The sequence below is a fragment of the Neodiprion pinetum genome, chromosome 3, assembly GCF_021155775.2.
Source record: "Neodiprion pinetum isolate iyNeoPine1 chromosome 3, iyNeoPine1.2, whole genome shotgun sequence".
NCBI lineage: Eukaryota > Metazoa > Arthropoda > Insecta > Hymenoptera > Diprionidae > Neodiprion > Neodiprion pinetum.
Genome location: NC_060234.1, coordinates 20,053,243 through 20,075,248, shown reverse-complemented (window position 1 = coordinate 20,075,248; position 22,006 = coordinate 20,053,243). Strand labels below are relative to the sequence as shown.

Sequence of the window (22,006 nt, the reverse complement as noted above, 5' to 3'; positions counted from 1 at the left end):
GCTGTATACACAACTTGTCGGATCTTTTGAGATACGTGCGTAATATACAACGCGCCGAAATACGTCTGTTTTTATAGAACCCGTCAATTTGTTAATATCTTATGGGCCCGAAACGCATCGGGAAGTTCTTATGCTGGCTCTAGAATGAAGGTCAGTTAAATGAATCATTTGTTTTAACTTCTTCCACACCGGATCGACAGGAAATCCGGTGCGGATCGCGGGAAACTTTCAGATTTTGTTTTTGATATGAAAAGAAAAAAAATAAATGAAATGGGATTAATATCAATAAACTAAGTATACATTTTTCTGGGCTCAATCAACTGTGTCCTTATGTGAATGTGAATCTGACAGCAAATTCTGTAATACAAGATGTTGTGTTGAAAAACTTCAGCAGATATTTCCTAGTTTTCCAACTAGACAGCATATAATATGAAAAACCTGCAGGTATGAGACTGCAATAAATTTTTTTTCAGGAATTACTGCAGAAGTTGTTTAGATTGGTACAAAATTATGTTTCTTTATACAATCTGCTGGCAACGACAACTAGAAAATGATTTCGGAGTATCTGTAGTACTCGAGTCTTGAGTTGCTATGAAAAAAGATTCTTTATAGAAAATCTCCGTTGAAGATTTACAAAAGAAATTGTTGCCAAGTAAATCATTAAGTCAAAATATCAATATATTGTTCAATCACTGGCACAAGAAAATACATTTTCTGAATTTCTAGATATCCTTGAATTTAACAGGTTATTGAGTGCAAGAAATTCCTGACAAGTTTCAGAAAAATGTAGACTTCTTACTTTGCAAGAAATGGTTTACTTTTAGTTTACGATACATTTTCGCCGCTTAAACGTTATTATTTCCAATTCCCACGGGAATCAAGGCCCATGATGAGTTTGCTAACAAACACCCAATCGATAATAAAATAACGCCATCAACTCTTGGTCTACACACGCGGTCATTTTGACCCCAAAGTTTTCTCTGTACTATAGTGCTGAGCGGTACTATCAACTTCAAGCACGTTTTCCAATAGCAAAATTTTTTATTTTTGAAAATGTGAATGCATAAACTTAAAGTTTAATCAATTTACTACAAAAAATATCTCTAAATTTTGTTAAGAAAAGTTCGAATTACCGAGATATTCAAAGCCGAATATTGTGTGCGGTCAGATTGATCCAATGCACAGTGGACAGGTCGTGGTGGAGGTGTGCAGACGACGGGTTAAGAAAATTCCATACTTAGTCCTTACCGACCGAGGACAACGTCACGACATATGACTTATCTTGTCAAAGCCCATAGCACTGACGTGAACATACCGCGTTCAGCGCAATTCTACCCGCGATGCTGAACAAAAACGTCCAAAAACTTCTGTTCCATACGAAAAGAAAACTGGGAAATGTATTCCTGCAATAATTGGTAATTCAATTATAGGAACACATTTCTTTGGCGTCATTGTTGCGTTACACAAAACTTTTTCTGGATATTTGTATTCGGCATTGCACGTAGGATTGCGCTGGCCGTGGTGTTTTCGCATCAGGGATGCGTAGACGTCGATTATAGCCGAAATAAGTGACATTTCACTCAATCGGTAAGGACTGACTGATCAGAATCCTGACCAACTGAATCCAAATTAAAAAGAATACCACATTCTCTCAAGGGATAAGAAAGTGGGTACGAACCAGCGCTACGATCCGTTTCACCCACCTTTTCTTGTACCTTATCAGCGTCATCTAGCGGCACGAATATTCGTCAAACAAGCAGCAGGCAGACCACGAAGCTCGCTCTGCTGCGAAATATGGAAGCTCGAACAGCTAGCGGGGCCACCTAACCGCCTCCCAGAACGACTGTCGAGTAGGAGAGTGACGTGAACGACGATCTAAACAAGTATCAGCTGGTGGCAGTCATTGTTCGTAACTTCGTGTCCGTTTTGGCAGGCGTACAAGAATCCTAATTCTTCTTTTTTTCCCATCGCTGTACAGCCCCGCTGGTGCAGCATCGCGCAGGAAAGGGGGCAAATTGCAATTTTCGTACAATCGTGGCTCCGTGCTTTGCCCCACCAACGGAACGAGCGATAATAATTGTGTGAAAAACGGGGTGGTACGTGAACAAGCCTGGCCTCGAGCGGCGAGTCGGACGACGGTGGACTCGCTCCGCCACCGCGCAAAAGGTCCCGTAGTTCTCTCTCGGCTACCGTAAGACCAGCGGACGAGCTCCACTCCAGCCTAGAGATGGAAAATTTTCGGTAATCGTCGTCGCCTCGCCGACTGCCCCGCTCGTTCATCGTCCATTAATTTTCGTTTCAAGTTTCATCCCTGTTCGCTCACTACTACTCTCCACGTAATATTATCAGTATTAAACTTTTGACAAGTAACCTACTTTTTTTTATGACATGGCACAAAATTTCTTACCCTACAGTTTTCACTCCCATCAATCCTACTCCGCAAGCTTGGCCTATAAATCGGTTTCTATTCTTCATATACAATGACCAAAGATATGCACTCTCCGACTACCGTTAACAGGGTCTAACCTGTGCAGTTGTCATTCTGTCCGATGAGAAGTCTTTGTCGTTCGATACCCACTAATTTCAAATGTAAACCTCCAAGTTATCTTCGCAAACTTGTCAATGCCTGAAATGATTCATGGAAATTGCGACACTTCACGCTGTGAAAACGAAAAATGATACCCCACATATTTCTCCTAACTTTTTTTTCTATTTGAAGTTGCTGTAGCATCATTGCATTACAACATTGCATTGAATTTGTTAACTAACATTCAACAATCGACAGTCAGACGTCTGTAATAAATTACGTGTTACTTGAAGACAAAGAAAATATGTATGATCCAAGTCTCTTTGTTTCGTGGTGGAAGTTTACAATTGGATAATAAAAGCTGTATCATTCTGCGAAAACTTGTCTGCGATATGCGCAAATTAACATTCATTTAAAATCATGTTGACTAATTAATTTCGCAAAATAATTTGTGGCCATATCAAAATCGCGATGCTTACAAATTGTGCCTATTAAATTACTTAATTTGTAGATCTTAAAATCTGGTCAAAAGAAACTTGACCATTGGAGATATAGCAAAAGACCTTTTGCATGGTAAATACTATTTCATGTTAATTTTGCAGCACCATGCAGCAGGCATCTAATGGTCTATCTGCACCGCCCGGGCCTCAGCAAAACGGAGCTTCCGCAGACTCTGGAGGCCCACATAGTAACGGCAACATAACACTAGGACCTGACAGTGATCTAAATAGTATGAATAGAGAGGCAAACAGAGCTTCGGAGACGCCAAAAGTTATGGACAAAACAAATCAAGACATTGTACGACTGATTGGTCAACATCTGAAGACAGTTGGACTTGAGTATGTTCATTTTTTCATGATAGTTTTGTCTTGTTTGAAAAGCAGTTTACAAGATCATCATTTGCCCTGCTGATTTAATCCTAAATATCTGGACACAAAGAATACTTATTATAAAGTATATAATGCTTATTCAGACTAGACGTTTCTGCACTAATTCCAATGATTCTGATATTCTTAGAGAATTTACTTTCCTAATCATAAAACTTAAGGAACCCCTTGAATTTGCGTTTATTAGTAATTCTATAATTTTATGAAACAATAGACAAGTTGAATTCACAATTATTCTGGCAATAGTGCAAAGTAGCCAAGATAGTTGAAAACAAAACTAATCATCTTCAACGTCATATAGAAACCATGTAATATTGGCAATACAGCAATTTCGTGAATATTCGAATTAAATTTATATTTATTCATTTCAGTTCAAAGCTGTTATTTCTATCTATTGCATCATCCTGAAACCTAAAATTGAAAGTTATTTAATCTGCCTGTATAGAATATTATCTATCGATTGATTACTTAATAATTGGCTTGCATTCTAAACATTGTAAGGTACTTAAAAAACCATAAGATTGACGTCGTAACATTAACACAACAAAATATCTACATTAATTTCAGTTGCTTTAACTGTTTAAGGTTAAAAGGATGGCTAAAAAGAATGATTCACTCAAATAATAATTGTATGCTCATGATTTTTCACCATCCAGTGTACCTTCAATGGTTGCAGTGACGGAATTTCTTTCACCTATTCTACTTGTTATATTAACACTAGAAGCTTCAACTTCGTAGAACACCAGACGCACTAAAATTGGTACAGAAACAGTTGGTGTAATAAAATATTATTTACCCTTTATTGTCCCCACTGTATATCGTTATTGCTCGTATTAATCAAATATTGTTTGCTGTCAGTTATCAAACAAAAACAAACAAGTTTGATAATAGTCAACACTGCATGATATTATTTCTGCTAATACCACTTGAAATAATATAGTATTTTTTCATATGTAGATTCATAAAGATTCTAGTTTTGCTAATTGCAATGCATCGCAAAATATTTGCTTGGATTCTAGAGTGTAGTATTAACAAATTTCAAGACAACTTGCCAGTTGTTAAAACAAAACAATTTTTCTGATCAGTATATAGTACTTTACTTTATCCATTGCATTATGTTTTGTAGATAAGTTTGAGATTTTGGTGAGAATCCAGAGTAAGAAACCATACAAATTTTTAATTATATGACACGTGTTTCCTTTAGCTAAAAACTTTTTGATCTATTTTGTAAATGAATGTTAGTAAGGTTGTATAAAAATAGAACATTTTCTGTCTGACAAAAAATGATAATGTAGTGTGTTTTATTATTTGCACTGAAATATATTGGACAAAAGTAATTAACTACTGATTCAACAGACTCAGGTATGAATGTTTCTCTGCAACTGGACCATCAGCCTTTTTTGGTATTTAATCTTCACCAAACTTCTTCTTCCAAATTAAAACAAAACTGCACCAGATTTAAAAGTTTTGAACTTCTTCCATTTGTTATCAAAATGATTCTGCAATTTTGTTTTCACCAATATTCAGTGGGAAATGTAGTATGTATTTATAGTCATCATCAATTGCTCACCATCTATCAGAACAATAAGGCCACTTCTTGAATAACATTGTCAATGAAGAAAAAACATGTTTGTTCCGTATTATAGAAACTTATCAATATTGAAGGACATGTTTCCTCAGATTCTTCTTCCGACTTGTCTGTATTTACACCAAGAAGTGTTCTGCTGCAGACATATCTGTATTGCATTTTATTATTAGATGGAAGAAGGTTAATTATAGTATCAAGTCTATAGTGAATACCCTTCTGTTATACATAGATTATAACATCAAGACGATTTCAATGTGTGAATTGGACTATATATACCAATGATAAATTTTAATTCAATGTTACATGGTTCTTTGTGTTATTCTTAACCAAATTTCAACTTTCACAAGTGACGATTTAACAACAACAGACTGGTTTCCCCACTCATCATTGCTTGCAGTTATTTTGTACATTTACAAGCAGTTTTATTGAAATGGAATGTCAAGTTTCAATATTTAGACATCCACTAGTCTTGCTGTAAAGCAATGTTACATCTTACGATATATATACTTACTGATTTTCAAATGATGCAACAAAATGAAAAATTATTTATGAATTAGCTATCAATCTCGTCATACATGATCAAAATCATAAATATAATCCTAATTAAAGTAGAATTATTTGTTAGATACACCTTTTTTAAACATGCACTGATTGATTCCCAATAGCCATTTTCAGTCCTTTCTTTTTCTAAAAAAAAAAAAAAAATATGAAATGTTTCCAATGCTTGCCAGAATCAGTTGTAACGCACAATTATATTCGTTTCTGTAAGCTTTAATATTGTCGCATAATCGTTTTTAGTCGTACAGCCGATCTGCTCATGCAAGAGTCCGGATGTCGCCTTGATCATCCTTCTGCAGCAAAATTCAGGCAACATGTAATGGATGGTGATTGGAATAAAGCAGATCATGACCTTAATGAACTGAAGTCGTTTCTACATGGATCCAGTCAGAGTCTTGTGGTGGGAACATTGCTATTTAATGACGTAGTAAAAACCTAATCTTGTCAATTTACTCAATCTACAAGTGCATAATATACTGAATTCTACCTTAATTTTATTTAGGAAATGAAGTTTTTGCTGCTAGAACAAAAATACCTCGAATATTTGGAGGAGGGTTTGGTTTTAGAAGCTTTACAAGTTCTACGTAACGAACTCACTCCTCTTGGACATAATACTGGGCGTGTTCATCAGCTCTCAGCTTTTATGATGTGCAGTGGACGCGATGAACTACAGGTAAAAATATAAAACACGTTGAACAAAGTACAAATCTAAGAACACTAATGTTGTCTTTGCCGTATACTATTCTCAGGCTCTTTTCTGTATGTGTTTTGTTACAGACACGGGCTGGTTGGGACGGTAAAGGTCCAGCCTCCAGAGCTGCCTTAATGGACCGACTGCAAAGGTATCTACCACCTTCTGTCATGCTTCCGCCACGTCGCTTGCACTCGCTGCTCTGCCAAGCTGTGGAAATGCAGAATCAACAATGTACATACCACATTACTCAGACACAGGTAATTAACATAACTAAAATAGAATTTATTTCAAAAGTTACTGAATGTGTAAAATAAGACTTTGAATACAATGCGATCGTCAAATTTACGTGAATCACAACAAAAATCCAGACATTTGTAAGTATATATTGAAAGAATCAATGTTAATTGGCCTTTGGACAAGTGTTAAAAAATAATTTACATATTTTTCTGGCACATCTTCAAACTCAAAGACCAAAAATCGTGTGTTAACGAGCTATCATCGTGACTTATTTCGTTTAGACAAATTTAGAGAGTGTGTCTCTACTGGTGGACCACAACTGCAGTAAGGAACAATTCCCATGTCACACAACTCAGGTACTTAATGACCACTGTGACGAAGTATGGTACTGCAAGTTCTCCCCAGATGGTCTTAAGCTTGCCACTGGTTCCAAAGACACAACCGTCAATGTATGGGATGTTTGTCCTGTAAGTAAAACAAAGATTTTCACGGCACTTGGGTATATCCGAATGCATATAGAGATTGAATCATATTACACAGTATATTTAACCCGTCATCTGATTAATAACAGCGTTTGGTGGGTTGAGTTTACTTGACTAGATTTTAAACAAACTTATAATACCACCAAACCAGTAATAGATATTACTTTTAAGGAGGTACATCCGATGAGATTTTGTTTTAAAGATTTTTTACTTGAAGTTCAAAGTGTTAAGAGTACTGTATTTAATTTTATGTTGCAATGTGACTAATTCTGAAAGTTATGAGTAAGTTACTAAAGCAGTACGTTTTTCATCAGGTGGGAGTACAATTTCAGACCACTTGTTCTTAAAATTTCATTTAAAGATTGTACCATTTGTTTGAAAAGGAACACGTAACTCAGTTTGTCATCCACTGTGCAGCAGTGAACGTGACTCGTGATTTTGTGTGATGTGATAATTTGAAAGACTCGAATGAAATTATGGATTGTTGATAAAAAGAATTATCCTGAAGTACAAAATTCCGAGAGAATTACAATGTCAACAGAAATTTGGAATAGCCAATCAGCAACAAAAATTGACATAAAATAACTGCGAAATGCATGTGATTTTGAAACAAGCATGAACCACAATATTAAATACATTCTGCTATATTTCATAGCAGTTTTCTTATTTATTAGTCAACACATGAAATTAACAGAAGTTAAAATTCCGTATCCGTCGTGTGAGGTCAAAAGCGTACCGACATTTCTTAACGTATGAAGCTCAAATGAAATACACACAAAATTTATTTTTGCTATATGATTGATGGGCATTGGATTGAGAAAAAATTTTGTGGACTCTGAGATCTAACAATACCAATGTTTCAGTCAACCGATGATGTAATTGACAAACACATATTAGCTGCTTTTGAGTGAATACGTGATGTGACTTCATCGACAAGTGCGCAGGAAGAAAAAAAAATATCAGCAGAGGCAATAAGTCATATAAATAAACGGATTAGCTGTACTTAAAAATGGCACATGGTGTAAACGAAGAGTTACACAGAATTGTCAAAAAACAGTGTGTTGGACGCAGCTGAAAGCGCAGCGGTATGAAGCTTACAATTTACAAAAAGAAACCAACAAGACTTGGAGTACACGGAAAATTAACATAGAAATGTATCGACACAAATACTATGTAATACAATTTCACAATAAGATGAAAAAGTGATTCTGTGCAAAAGATGAAAGCTTTTTTGTGGTTATCTTTTTTTACATGACTTCGGAGAGCGTTTCGTGGTATTTACAGCGGCAATCAAAGACTGCAGATACATTGAAAAGCTATCGCAATAAATTTACTCTTCATCTAAATTTTGCTGAAGTTTTTCCAGTGATTCTATGAATTTATCACAATGCTGCATTGGACGACATACTCAAAATACAAATAAGACCTTCAACTACAACAATTGGTGGATAGCACACAAAACAGATCATATGTGCAAATATCGTCAACTTTGACACTAACATTGCAGCACATTTGTTAGACTTGGAAACCAAATGCTATCTTCAAGTTGTGAACACCTCGGGTATCAATGTTCAGTGGAACTCTGAACGGTACTGCGAGGTGAAGGATGCAAAATGCATTTGTGAAGTTGACTTTGGAGCGCAGGACGTGTCGTGTAACCAAGTTGCTCAGCACAAACAATCAATTTACTACTGAAAATGCTGCGAGCCTAGCCGAGGAATGATTTTGTAACCTTGGAATCGCTGACTAAGGTAAGGTAAGGTAAGGTAAAAAAATGGCTTAATTTTCTTACACATCAATGTTTGTCAAACTTTTGATTTTTTGAACATGTAGTTTTCAAAACTAGTGACTATGTTATCCTGACGGCTTAATCTTTACTACAAATTAAAGACAATGTTTTTCGACAGTCGATGTTATTACCAATGATCCTAAAGATTCTTGCAATTTAATGAAAATTTGAAAATTTTTGACCAAATATCGAACCCAAAATACAACTAGTTGTCAATTTTTTGAAATTTTAATTTATAGAAAAGGAAGAATGCTGACTGTATAATTTTTTAATTCGGATTTTGTGTTTCAGATCAGCTAACAATGAGGAATAATTGTTACCGCAGACTATGAGAGACGATTAGCCTTGACTGGCAAAAAAAACAATTCTTTTTGTAAACAAAATTTGTAAACGTACCTTGATGCACCTACATTTTAATACAAAAAATTAAAAACTAATTCTACACATTGTATTAAATGAATAGTTGTAGAGTAAATATTCCCAAAATTAACCCATTTATTATCAGATATCTGCTCGGATCTACCTCCTTAGATGAACGCATTTGTTTGTTACATATGTTACACTGCATATTATGAACTTAATACACGTACTAGAGCTCATTGTAATGAACTGAAAATGAATATCGTTATTATGGCTGACTATATAACACGAGTTATGAAGAGCCACTGAGTTACATCTAATCTATGAAAACTTTCGCCGCTACATTCACTTCATTATATTTCAAAGTATCAATGCTCGGTATGAATAAAACTGTAATCGAATTACACCACAACAATTCGAATTGTGGAATTTTTGTCAGAAAATTATAAAGGATTGAACTTTTCTATGTATAAAATATTACTATATTATAGGACACCTTAACTGTGACGCATAGAAAGACTCTGGAAGGACACTCTTACGGAGTGGCACTAATTGCGTGGAGCCCCGACAGCAGTCATTTAATTGCTTGCGGACCTGAAGATTGCCCTGAACTTTGGCTTTGGAGTGTCGAAACACCTGACTGTGAACTTCGAGTGAAGTTAACTCAAAGCCCAGAGGATTCCTTGACTGCATGCGCCTGGCATCGTGATGCCAATAAATTTGTTACTGGAGGGCTGCGAGGTCAATTTTATCAATGTGTAAGTTTCAACATTCTTTTAATTTGCTCACAAATTTAAAAAATCGGAATAAGATTTTTAACATGCATCATGAGAGTTCTTAACTACCTGTTCACTTTGGTCGTGCCTGTGTTTGTTATATCTTTCAAACTGCAATGCACTATTGTATTTATCATAACTTCTACGTTTGTTTACAGGATATGGAAGGCAATGTTATCGACTCATGGGAAGGTGTTCGAGTAAAGTGTTTATGGTGCAAAAGTGATGGAAAAACTGTTCTAGCAGCTGATTCACATTACCGCATACGTGGCTATAACTTCGACGATCTGTGCGACTTCACAGTGTAAGTATCATCATAAGTATCCGTCCAATTGGAATTTAACAACTCTTTATTGGCACAATACTTGATCAGCATACTAATTTATTGCACTTGTTATACTTACCATTTATTTCTTGCGTTAAACTTTACCTCAGTTTCTAAAAAATGAACGATCATGACCATCTTCGGTGGTTTTTCTTTCTTAGAAATATGCTTACACATTGCTTAATGACCAATATTGGTATCCAAGTAAGAAATAAAAACATCCTTATAGACTGCAAGAAGACCATCCAGTAATGTCCTTCAGTGTGAATAAGTCTGACCGACTTGCTCTACTGAATGTAGCGAACCAAGGCGTTCATCTCTGGGATCTGCAAGATCGTTGCCTTGTAAGGAGGTTCCAAGGTGTCACGCAAGGACATTTTACAATACACAGCTGCTTTGGTGGTATTAATCAAGATTTTGTTGCCTCTGGAAGCGAAGGTTTGTTGATGGTGAATTAAAAATCACAAAATTGTGCAAATCGAGAAAAAATTACAATTCGGGAAAATCACGAATAACGATGCCAAGGGTTTTGCAAAATGTTCAGATTTCAATTTCATATTAAATTTACATTTATTAGTATGTAGAATTAATGTGCAAATATGATTTATTATCAATGAAAGTAACACCTTTCAAGTGCAATAATTCGTACAAATATTTTCGAAATTCAGACAAAAATTATAATTAGCCTATTGAAACATTTATTTACTGTCAACTAATGATTGTAGATAACAAAGTCTACGTTTGGCACATAAAGAGAGAATCACCTATAGCTACACTGGTAGGCCATAGTAGAACCGTTAACTGCGTATCTTGGAATCCTGTCTATCATCAAATGATGGCTTCTGTTTCCGATGACTGTACGGTACGGATATGGGGGCCCCGACCCTCTACCCCAGAAAGGTCAGATAGTGTGAAGACTGGTGAGTCCAGATGAGCTTGAGGAACTTTTCTAATTACTTTCTAATTAAGTAGTCATTAGCGTATCTGAGAAAAGTACGAAGCACAAGCTCGTTTATCCATGTATCGTATATCTGCTTTGTAAATAATCTGTGCTTCCTGACGAAAAGAAAAGAAAGAGTCGAAGTACATAATCAACCTGAGAACTAATTCTGATTGAATTCGAAGTGTCTGTAATAGCTGGCCCTAAAAACGGGTCACGGTGAATTTTAAACAGGCCAGTTTCTAAATCGGCTTTGAATGAATTTAGTAAAAATAATCTGTACCTGCGTAGTCAACATTTAAAAAATTCGCAAATCATATGAATCCAAGCTGTATTATCAATACCAGCTGATGAAACTTTTGGAGGTGCCTGCAACAATGAGTCAATGCCTGAAAAAGTGGGCGATTTTAGGAATTTATAACTCGACAATCTAATATACAATTCGATCAGAGTTTATTTCAATTAAAAGTTTGCCCACCGAGCTCCATCAACATTTTTTTTATTAGAATAAATTAATAGGTAGTATTGGTGTCAACAATTACGTCAACCATTTTGTTTGGTGAGACTTTTTGTGGTACCCACGCTATCTCAAAAACAGCTTAACCGATGTACCCCACTCGAACTAAGTAATTGGTTTTCGATGTAAAAATTCGCAAAATGCACCCACTCTTTCAGCTATCTACTCGTCGTACCTCCTCAATTAAATGAAAATCAAAGGTATAGTCATATCAAATATTGCATCAGGAGTCACTGAAATTTTTTTCAACCGGTATCTATTGACAATATACATTAGATGCATGTAAATTTTAGATTCTTCTAACGCTAACTGAAGTCGGAGAAAAAGAATGACTCAAAAAAACCAACAAATCAGTGTTATTCAGATAAGAAACAACTTGTGCTTACAGATGCCAATTTCTAATTTGAATACAGAGTTGCTCTCTGGCACAGATTTTCATTTATCAGTTTGAAGCCAATTTGGACAATTTTCTCGGATAAAATTCAGACAAGCTCATTTTAAGGACCAACAAAATATATCCATATCTTCTAAGTTAGCTTTTGATTAACGTCACAACTCGAGCAGCAAATATGTACGAGATCATTGCTCCGTTAAATTGCGTGGATATACAGTTGGTTTTCATCTAGTGATGCTTTCACGTGATTCGTCAATTAATATCGTGACCCATTTGATTTTTTAGCAGCGCCGGAAAGTAGTTCATCAAATGGCAGTGGATGGCACGAGATGGTGTCGTAGCGGTTCAATGTAGACTGTGATTCCCATAACCCTGTGGTGTTCAAAAGACTGCCCTGTTGACCCTATACCTTGAAAATGAATAATTCGATAATCTGCTCTACTATATCCTGATCTATCACAGCTCTGGAGACAACCGCGGGCCTGATATAAACAGCGCTTAACGCTCAATTGATTTGCATAAGCCAGTATCCTCAAACGGGTAATAATCATGTAACATTTCGCATAATTAGTGCATTCAAGTATACGCACTCTATAGTCCAGCCATACTACATTTCGCAATTATTTCGGCAAAAAGCACTTTCAACGCCTATTGATTTGCCGAATTTTCGCGTCATGTTAACTCACACCGAAATGCCACTAAGCTCGTAATAGCAAACGCTCATTTATATAAGTACTGTTACGTTCAACACGATCTACAAATAAAGTGTTTTGTGCCTGGCCATTGGATGTACTGTATTGGTTAGTGGGTACAAATTTTAATTCATAGACATTGATATCCATTCAACTGATGTAATAAATTTTTTCATTAAATTATCTTGAGTCGTGAGAAACATTAGTTTACCTCCATTTTGGCATTAAATTATCTACTAATTCCTTGAAAATTTGATTGCTCATCTACGTCGCTGCCGAATATTGAACATCAACTTGCGAGAAATCCAAACATCATGTCTTACAATTAGATACTGGTCTTCTAAATTTGACTTAAAAAGAAGTGTATATTCAAATTTTTAGAGATGGGGAACTGTCAGTCTGGCTGCAAAAAGCATTATCTATCTGGAGCGTATTGATAAAGACAATCCGTTGATAATGCTGTGCCAAATTAATTTGATTAAACGATAATGAATTCTTAATAATTAGTGATGATGATGATGTATAAGTGAAAATAGGGGCATGTGTGATAATAATTTTTCAATACAAACAAAGCGTATTACGTCATCTTAACTTTTGTAGATTATAGAAGTAATGCAAAATCTCAAAATCCACCCTAACTGATTGCACTAGATGCAATTGTGGAAGAAAAATGTTCCCACTGACCTGAAATATACATACTTCATTGATTTACATTTCATGAAGTTATTTCACATGATGATCACAACATGCAAGTTCAATGTTGGGCAAACTCTTAAACCAAATATGATCTCATCAAATGTCACCAACAGCAAATTGAAAATAAGATGTGATATACATTTTGAGTTTGCTTGATTTCATAAAGACTCAGATTACTTTAACTCTTGTGTTTCCAAGTTATACAACAATCCACGTGTAAGGTACTAGATAATTTTGTTTACATTTCCTTCAAGTACCCTCGTATAAAATGTTTTCAATTATCGATATATACACATATGTCTAATATATGTACATACATGTATATAAACATATATCTAATAGATGTACATGTGTACTGTGTAATAAATACCTTGGAATTCTCAATCCGTTTTCGATGCAAAGTACAAAATGTTGCCAAGTAGAACAATCTCCCCGTCAACATCTATGTACAACCATTCTGATGAAAATGCAAATTTATCATATCAGAAAATGATGTAATTTTTCGAGTTGTTTATCACGAATACCAAAAAAAAAACATTGAACAGCAAATACTTGTTTCTGTGAAGAAATTTGAGGATACAAAACTTGTGGCTATTGATGAGATTATGTGTGGTAAAATTTTCAATACATTAGTTATCATTCGGAGTGATAATAACTCGTGAATGAAATTATTTATACATACGTATATGTATAGGTGTGCTTTAATATCAATGAAAAATACAATAAAAAATTGAGCCCAACTTGACACGTTTTTACTAAATTTTATCTAAAAAAAATGTATCGAACCAGCATGACACCTGTTTTTTTGCACTGAAAATGTACCCTACCTGCAACCCTGACTCGCGGCTATCCACGTCACATTTTGACCTACTAATTTTCATGGCCTAATCCAATGATTCTAAAAATTCTACAAATGGTTGTTGCCTGTAGTGTACGATGTCGCAGCAAGCCTGAATAATTTTGGTATCCACATAATCTAAGAGCATTGGAATTGAGAGATGCACTTAAGCCTTAGGGTAAGACTCAGAGAAAAAGAAAAAGAAATAATTATACACATGTACATATATATATACACACATATGTAAGTATATGTATACATATGTATGTATATACATTAGGGTGTTATAAAAAAAAAAAAAAATTTTATCTTCGTAATAGGTTCAAAAGTTTTGTTCAGGCATAAATATATGCCTGTTGAAATTTGAGGTCTTAATATTAACATTAAGAGGATTTCTATTTTCCATAAGAATAACACTGGATAAATGGTTTTTGCTCCTTCTGATTTTTATAACTAGCTAACGATGTGTCGTACAGGAAATTCACAGACACGTTTTTGTAAAGAATTGAACACTCTACAAGAAGGGTCCGTTAGCATTTTATGATAAATTTAGTCTTTTAAAAGTTATTTGAGGTCAAAAATTATTTTAGGTGTGTAATAATTTTTGAAAGAGTAGATTTATCATAAAATGACGACAGACCCTTTTTATAGAGGATTCAATTCTTTACAAAAATATGTCTGTGAATTTCCTGTATGTCACATCATTAGCTAGTTATAAAAATCAGAAGGAGCAAAAACCATTTATACCGTGTTATTCTTATAGAAAATAAAAAAAGTGCGATGCGCAACCTCTTATTGTTAATATTAAGTGTTCAAATTTTAACGGACATATTTTTATACCTACACGAAACTATTGAACCTGTTTCGAAGTAAAAAAGAGTTTTTTTTTTTTAAACACCCCAATATGCATATAGGTATAATAAATGTATAATATTTAACGGAATAGATCGAGCATAACACATTGTAGTAAATAATAAAAATCGTCAACTCTCGAACATCTTTGGCGAGAAACAATTGGAATGGATGTCTGTAAGTACACCTTCGATTAAACTGACGCCCTTAGTTCATTTATATCACAATGCAAGTAAGGCGATTACAATCTTAAAGCGGAGTCTTATATGTCAGTGTATGTGAATATCACCGGATAAGAGCATATGAAAAATTATTCCACATTAGAAATATAAACACTATACCTATATTCTAAAATGCGTCAACAGAAAATATCAAACGATCAGTTGAAATAAATTATTGGTTTTAACTGGTCATTTTGAACTGTCAAATCTATCGTATTTATAATGATAGTCGATATTTGATAATAATATTGATAGATAGTTGCAGGTGTCATTATTTTTGCCATCCAACAATTTGTATAAATTGAAAAAAATATTGTATGTAGATAAAACGTGGTGGCCAAACTTACGAATTTTAATGCGACATTTATTATATACTAGACCAAAACCACGTCTCGTCACATTTTTTAATAGATGTTTATTGAATAAATTATAACGTCTAGAGAATTTGACACTGGTTCAACCCTGCGAATCAAATGATTAAAGTAAGAGAAGAAACAATAACTGAACATCTGATCCACAACATTGTTTTAGGATTAGTAAAAATAACATATGTACACACACATACACACACACACACACACACACACACATATATATATATACACGTTTAAGAAGAGTGAGAATCTAATGTTGTGTTATATTTTCGACATGTTTTTGTGATGTCCATAACGGCACGTACTATTTTTATTCTTTTTAAAACCGATATTTAATCAGAAGAAACTTTTTTAATCTTTATTATATTAAGATGTGTCAAAAATAAATTTTTCTGGCCAGCTAATATTTCCTGCTGTAACAAGTAACTTAAAAGAATAAACTTCAACTATTAATCCCAAATCGAAAAGTGTGTTGATATTCTTTTAATAAATTAGCAACAGTATCTATGGTACTTTAGGCTAGAAATCGAAAGTTTGTGAACTTGATTTGTTTCTGTTGATATTATCATCGGTGATGACAGTATTGTTATAATAGCTATTACCGAAATCATTGCAGTTACTATCGATATGTATTAAAGTGGCGTTGTGAGTGGGTTTGCGATAAAAAAAATGTAGACAAATAAAAAATGTTAGATGATACTGCATGTTAAAAATCAGGTATTTACAAATTCAGACACACTTGTATGTGGGGCATTCCATGTCAACTCAACCAATGATAATCCTTCGCCATTTTTGATTTGCTCCAGAATTTTTCGTATGGTTCTCTGGTCACAAAAAAGGACTTCTTATTTTTTACAAAGTTTATTTTTTTACGATTACTCAAAACTATCTAAAAATTGACATTTTTTTTAAAACCTCAATAAATTCTCAAAAATCTTATATTCTGACATCCGTTCCATGATGGGATTATTTTTTGTTCTATTTTTTTCTAGCACTTTAAACATTTTGACTAAACAAAACACCATGTTTCAATATTCCGAAAATCTTCAAGAATTACAAAAAATTCTGCCTTCTTGCAGCAAAAGAATCAAAATTGGAAACGAAAATTTTGGTAATTATTTGAGAATTTTCGGAATGTGGAAACATGGTGTCTTGTGTGTTCAAAATGTTTAAAGCACTAGAAAAAATTGGACGAAAAAATTACCCCATTATGGAACGGGTGTCAAAATGATCGAAACGAAAAATAAGACTTTCGAGAATTTGTTGAGACTTTTAAAAAATGACAACTTTTAGATAGGTTTGAATAATCATAAAAAATTAAAAAGCGCTTTTTCGTGACCGGAGAACTATATGAAAAATCCTGAAGTAAATAAAAAATGGTGAGGGAAAATCGTTAGTCGAGTTGACGTGGAATGCCTCATATGTATACATATTCTGTATTCACTAAGCAATAAGGTATATTATCACATCACATAACTAAGAATAGAAATGCTTCTGTGTGAACAAAAAGCAGTAAGCTGTCCAATACTACCAATACTAACTTAAATGGTAAGATAAACATATTCATTACAGATGAACCAGTGCTATAACTTCAATTCTTGTCTACCTTGTGGTGCATCTTGGTCATCTTAGTAGTAATTTGTAAACTAATAATCTTGATAGAAATTTCCAAAAACTATTTTGTACAGAAGTGTATTATTCTCTTTAATACTCCCATCTAAATATTATCCATTGTATATTTTACTGCTAATGCTTGTAGTATCTGTACTAAATATAAGTATCGCATAAGTACACCAAATGTCGTCTTACCAAACTAAAATTATGCCTTAAGCAAGTACATGAAAACGTCCCCTGGTTGAGAGAGAGGAAGAAAAAGATGTTTCATAATTACAATACTCCGTAATGCGGAGGACGAAAGAAATAACGCTCGGAATTTGGAATTCATTTAATATTTATTACCATATATTTGTTGCTTGTAAATTGAGTACTCGTAAATGAATCTGTGATTACAGATTACTCCTTAAACGATGTTTATAGCAGCAACTAATGTTAATGGACATGTAATGCTGACATGAAAACATTAGAATTATAGAAATTATCGACTTGTGCAATACGTCTACTCAGGAATAACATAATGAATGTAATCATCATCAGTAATATGTTAAACATCAGAGAAATATTACGAATTTCAAGAATAAGAAGAACTTTATTAAAGTGTATGGTCTTGCTTTGTCAAAAACTGTTTGTTAGAGGCTTATGGAATCAAACGCATATGCCAGTACGTGTATTGGAAATTATCGGTTCAGTCGAAAGAGATCAGAATTTTAAGTCTTAGGTTGCACTATAAAATTTGCATCATGAATTTTTGTTACAAACAAAAATATAAAAATAATTCTAATACAGTTAAATTTACGAATTCGTTGTAATTCCAATCTTCATTTTCAATTTCCTTTGAACTTAGTGTAGCTAATTACAATTAAAACCATCATAAATTAATTTAATCAAAGTATTTAGAAATTTTCCGTTTCAGAAAATGACTTACACAGGCTTAGTTTACAAGAGCCTAATTAAAGAATTTACAATTCATTGAAAAAAAAAATTGATCTCATTTTCGATCAGGGCTCCAAATTTTCGTTACTTTGTCTGGATTTTTGTAAAGAAAAATTATGAAAATAAAAAGTGGCGTATTTTGAGAATCTTGAATTTCTTTTAATTGAGTTTAAATTGTGTTTACATTGAAAAATTTCCCACCGCCGTTCAGTGATTCAAAAAATTTGAGTGAAAACGAATGTCTCAAGTCTTAGTCGTTTTATTTCCAGAGCAACCAGTCATGAGAAAAAAAAGTATCATAACTTCTCAGATGATAATTCTTAAAAAATTTTGTTAATTACTTATTCAAAATCAAAGACTGCCAAAAACACTTTGGGGAAGTCTTACATTGAAAAATGTTACGCAAAACAAAATTTTCAGTGGAATGTGAGATTTGAAATTTTACAACCTTTTAACATAATGGAAAATTATCTGTATACTCTATTGAACAAAATGCTTTGAATATTTACATAGAATATAGTACGTCAAGGAATTAATAATTTCTGAGACGTTTGCCAGTGGATGGTTCCTGGAAAGTTAAATTATTCTACCAAATGATTCCGCAAATATTGTGGAGTTTCTCAAGGTATTTAAAATCAAATTATTTGGTTGACAAAATTGTTGTATCTGTTGTTAGCGAAGTTAAACCAGAAGTTTTTCTTTCTATGTCTCGAAAGCAAGGCAAGAAACTTTGAAATCTTTTCGTAAAAAACCTCACTCCATGTGGACTGCTGGCGTATATACAAGATAAAACAATAACCCAAGAAAAAAACTGATGTATTTCACGTGGAATGTTCTGTAGCTAACATCTAAATATCACATAATGTTGGTTGTTTAGATAGTCCTTACAAGACATTATTATAGAATCAATAAGATACAATAAATATATTTCGGTTTTAAATCCTTCATCAGAGCTGGTAGGACAAGTTCAATGAAGTGCTTTAGGCTTAAGATTGAGAATTAAATTGAGTTTTTTGTAGAATTAAACGTCGCCTTTTTATTCCAAGCAATGTTTTCAAGCAATTTCATATCTTTCAGGTGTAACTTGAAATTATAAAACAGCTAACAAGACTGGAAGAAAGATTCTGTAATTAAATCTTTTAAAAATCAATAAATGTCTAATGCACCATTTTATCAATTTCCTATTTAAGTTACAAATTCTACATCAATACTGAAACCATTTCATTTATTCACACTAATTAATACATTTAAATGAAGAATTGATCGTGTAGATTAAAATATTTCACTTTTTTATGTGAACCTGATTTGTAAATATTGTAAAATAAGAAAGAAAAGGTATGTTCAATTGTAACAGTAATATTTCGAATATTCTTATATTTAGGGAATGAGTGCAATCAGTTATAATACAAATTCTGACCATTTTTTTCAGTTCGTATACGTTTAAGTATATGCACATATTTCTAGACACTTCTAGAATTTATTTGTCTGTTAATTTGCAAGTTGAGATATCGTGACCATGGTGTGGCAATATCTGCAACCGATTAAGTTATTATTATTTGCGTTTAAGTAGAAGTTCAGACACTTTCGTAGTTTTGGCATTGAATTTTTAGTAAATTATCGTATTTCTCTTGAAATATTGTACTTTTCGTAGATCATCGTCGCTTTTAATACATAAGTGTACCCTGGTGAAAATTTCTACTACTACGAATTTTTACAGAAATTGATCCATTTGTGTTGTTTAGTACAAAATTGTAAATGTGCATAGTTTTTCATGAGAAATTATTAATTTTCTTGCAAAATTGTAAGGGATTGTTTACTGAAAATATAAATCGTCATGAAAATTTAGATAAAATTTTTATGACAAAGTGTGCATATGTACAATTTATAAAAATTCTATTTTTTTTTATAAAAAATTGTACGAAATGTCCCAGTTTCTTTAGATATTTGTCGGAAATCGTAAAAATCATTATCGCCAGGGTAGAATGGCTCGCATTTACGCGATGGTTTTTCTTATGTCAAATGTTTAGTGAAATAATAAATAATAGTTTCTTCGTACGAATCACCTATTGTGACACGGTGAGTTCAAATATGAAGAACAGATTCTCTACATCTATCTATACTCATACCCAGAAGATGAGAAGACCAATTTTCGGCTGTAGACCCAAATTCTGCTAGATACAGGGTGGCCACAAATTTTTGGGAACAAAATCCCATGACATTTCCAGGTGTTCCAGGACCTAAAACTTGTCTTGAAATGTCTTCTCTGACATTTTTCCATTTCTAGTATGTTACTCAAACTTGAATCGTTCAATTTATTAACTCGATATTCAGTTGATATTCAATTCGAATTGAAGAAAAATATAGTATACAAAAATGTCAGTTCAAGCCAATTTGTTTTCTCGACGGAAAAAGTAAACTTGTTACCTCGAAAAATCATTTCTAATTACCATGACAAAATTAAAAACCCCCTGACACTTGCAGGTTTTCCAGTTGCGTTGACTGGTATACCTATATCCTCAGTCAACGCAGCACGCCGTAAGTTGGAGAATTCATACTTTGGCTAACGTCGCATGTTACAGTAATCCCGTAAACATTACATAGATTGTATTGCGCGTAGCTTACGTGGTGTTTTCACCCGGTCGTTGGGACCACAGAGCTACAGAAAATAGAGCGTAAACAACGGCGTAAACATCCCGTGAACCGTTGATTGGAGTATATTCTTCAGTCACACGTCAACGGATTTGAATCGGTTCTCTGAAGGACAGAAGATAATAATTCTCTTGCCCTCTCTGTCGCTCTACCCATGGAGTAGGGGCCACAAGAGGGGAAGAACAGCTAGGCAGGCGCGTGCACTTACCCCCACTCTATAGGAAGAGCGACAGAGAGGGCGGGAGAATTATTATCTTCTGTCCTTCAAAGAACTGAGTTAAATCTCTTCTCAGCGCCGTACGGCATCAGTCGTTTCCGAACAATCAAAGTGAAATCATGGTGCTTTCAGTATCGGTTCGATATTCAGACCGCGTTGTACAAGTTGTGTCACGTTTTTCGATCAGTGTATTTCCACCATACTCATATATGAATAATACACAAGGAGCAGCGTACAACCTGAAGAAAAACCGAATTACTGAAATTAAAACAGCCTGCGAACGTTGAAGGTAAATTTCGTGTCCCGGGTTTTCATTGTTTTGTGTAACCTCAGATTTCAGTGATGTCAATTTTTGTCTCTGTACGTCGAGTGTCAATTTTATTAATTTTTTGGATGATTTGTGATAGCACAAAAAGTGAGTGTAGAATCGAGTGTTATTGCGGTGCCGATTTTTGGATTATGAGAAATTAGTGATGATCTGAATTATGTGAAAAGTGCGGCGCTTCACCAATAAACCTGAGATTCTACAAAAACTACTACATGTAAAAGTGTGAAGCAGCCCAGAGAGTCGAGGTAATAATACCTATTTTAATTATGCATTGATAATTCAGGGTGGTACATTTGAAGCCGAACTTTTGTTCTCGCATAACATGCAACGCATAAATATGAAACTAGACAACAGGAATAATTAATTTGCCAACTGAAAAGCCAATTTGTTAATTTAATTCAACTATTCTGTTTTGTATTTTACAGATTTAAGCAGAGACTTCCGAGTAACTTTTCCATTTCTCGGCAACGTTGGTGAGTTTGCATGTGTTAGGTTACGGGTATTTCCCTGGGATT

At 34.0% G+C, this 22,006-nt stretch overlaps 1 protein-coding gene across 1 annotated transcript; it reads left to right on the top strand.

Moving 5' to 3' along the window:
• Positions 1 to 1,812: 1,812 nt before the first annotated feature.
• On the top strand, positions 1,813 to 14,068 carry LOC124213845 (WD repeat-containing protein 26). The gene is made up of 11 exons (XM_046615534.2): positions 1,813 to 2,241; positions 3,130 to 3,366; positions 5,801 to 5,960; positions 6,063 to 6,233; positions 6,338 to 6,511; positions 6,773 to 6,958; positions 9,614 to 9,880; positions 10,057 to 10,202; positions 10,453 to 10,661; positions 10,949 to 11,143; positions 12,360 to 14,068. Exons 1-11 carry the CDS (start codon positions 2,228 to 2,230, stop codon positions 12,413 to 12,415), a joined length of 1,815 nt encoding a protein of 604 aa, XP_046471490.1. The 5' UTR covers positions 1,813 to 2,227; the 3' UTR covers positions 12,416 to 14,068.
• The last annotated feature ends 7,938 nt before the right edge of the window (positions 14,069 to 22,006 follow it).

Coding starts and splice junctions, on each gene's coding strand:
- LOC124213845 (XM_046615534.2), top strand. Junction 10,203..10,452: donor GATCTGTGCGACTTCACAGT/GTAAGTATCATC, acceptor ACATCCTTATAG/ACTGCAAGAAGACCATCCAG. Junction 11,144..12,359: donor GTCAGATAGTGTGAAGACTG/GTGAGTCCAGAT, acceptor TTGATTTTTTAG/CAGCGCCGGAAAGTAGTTCA.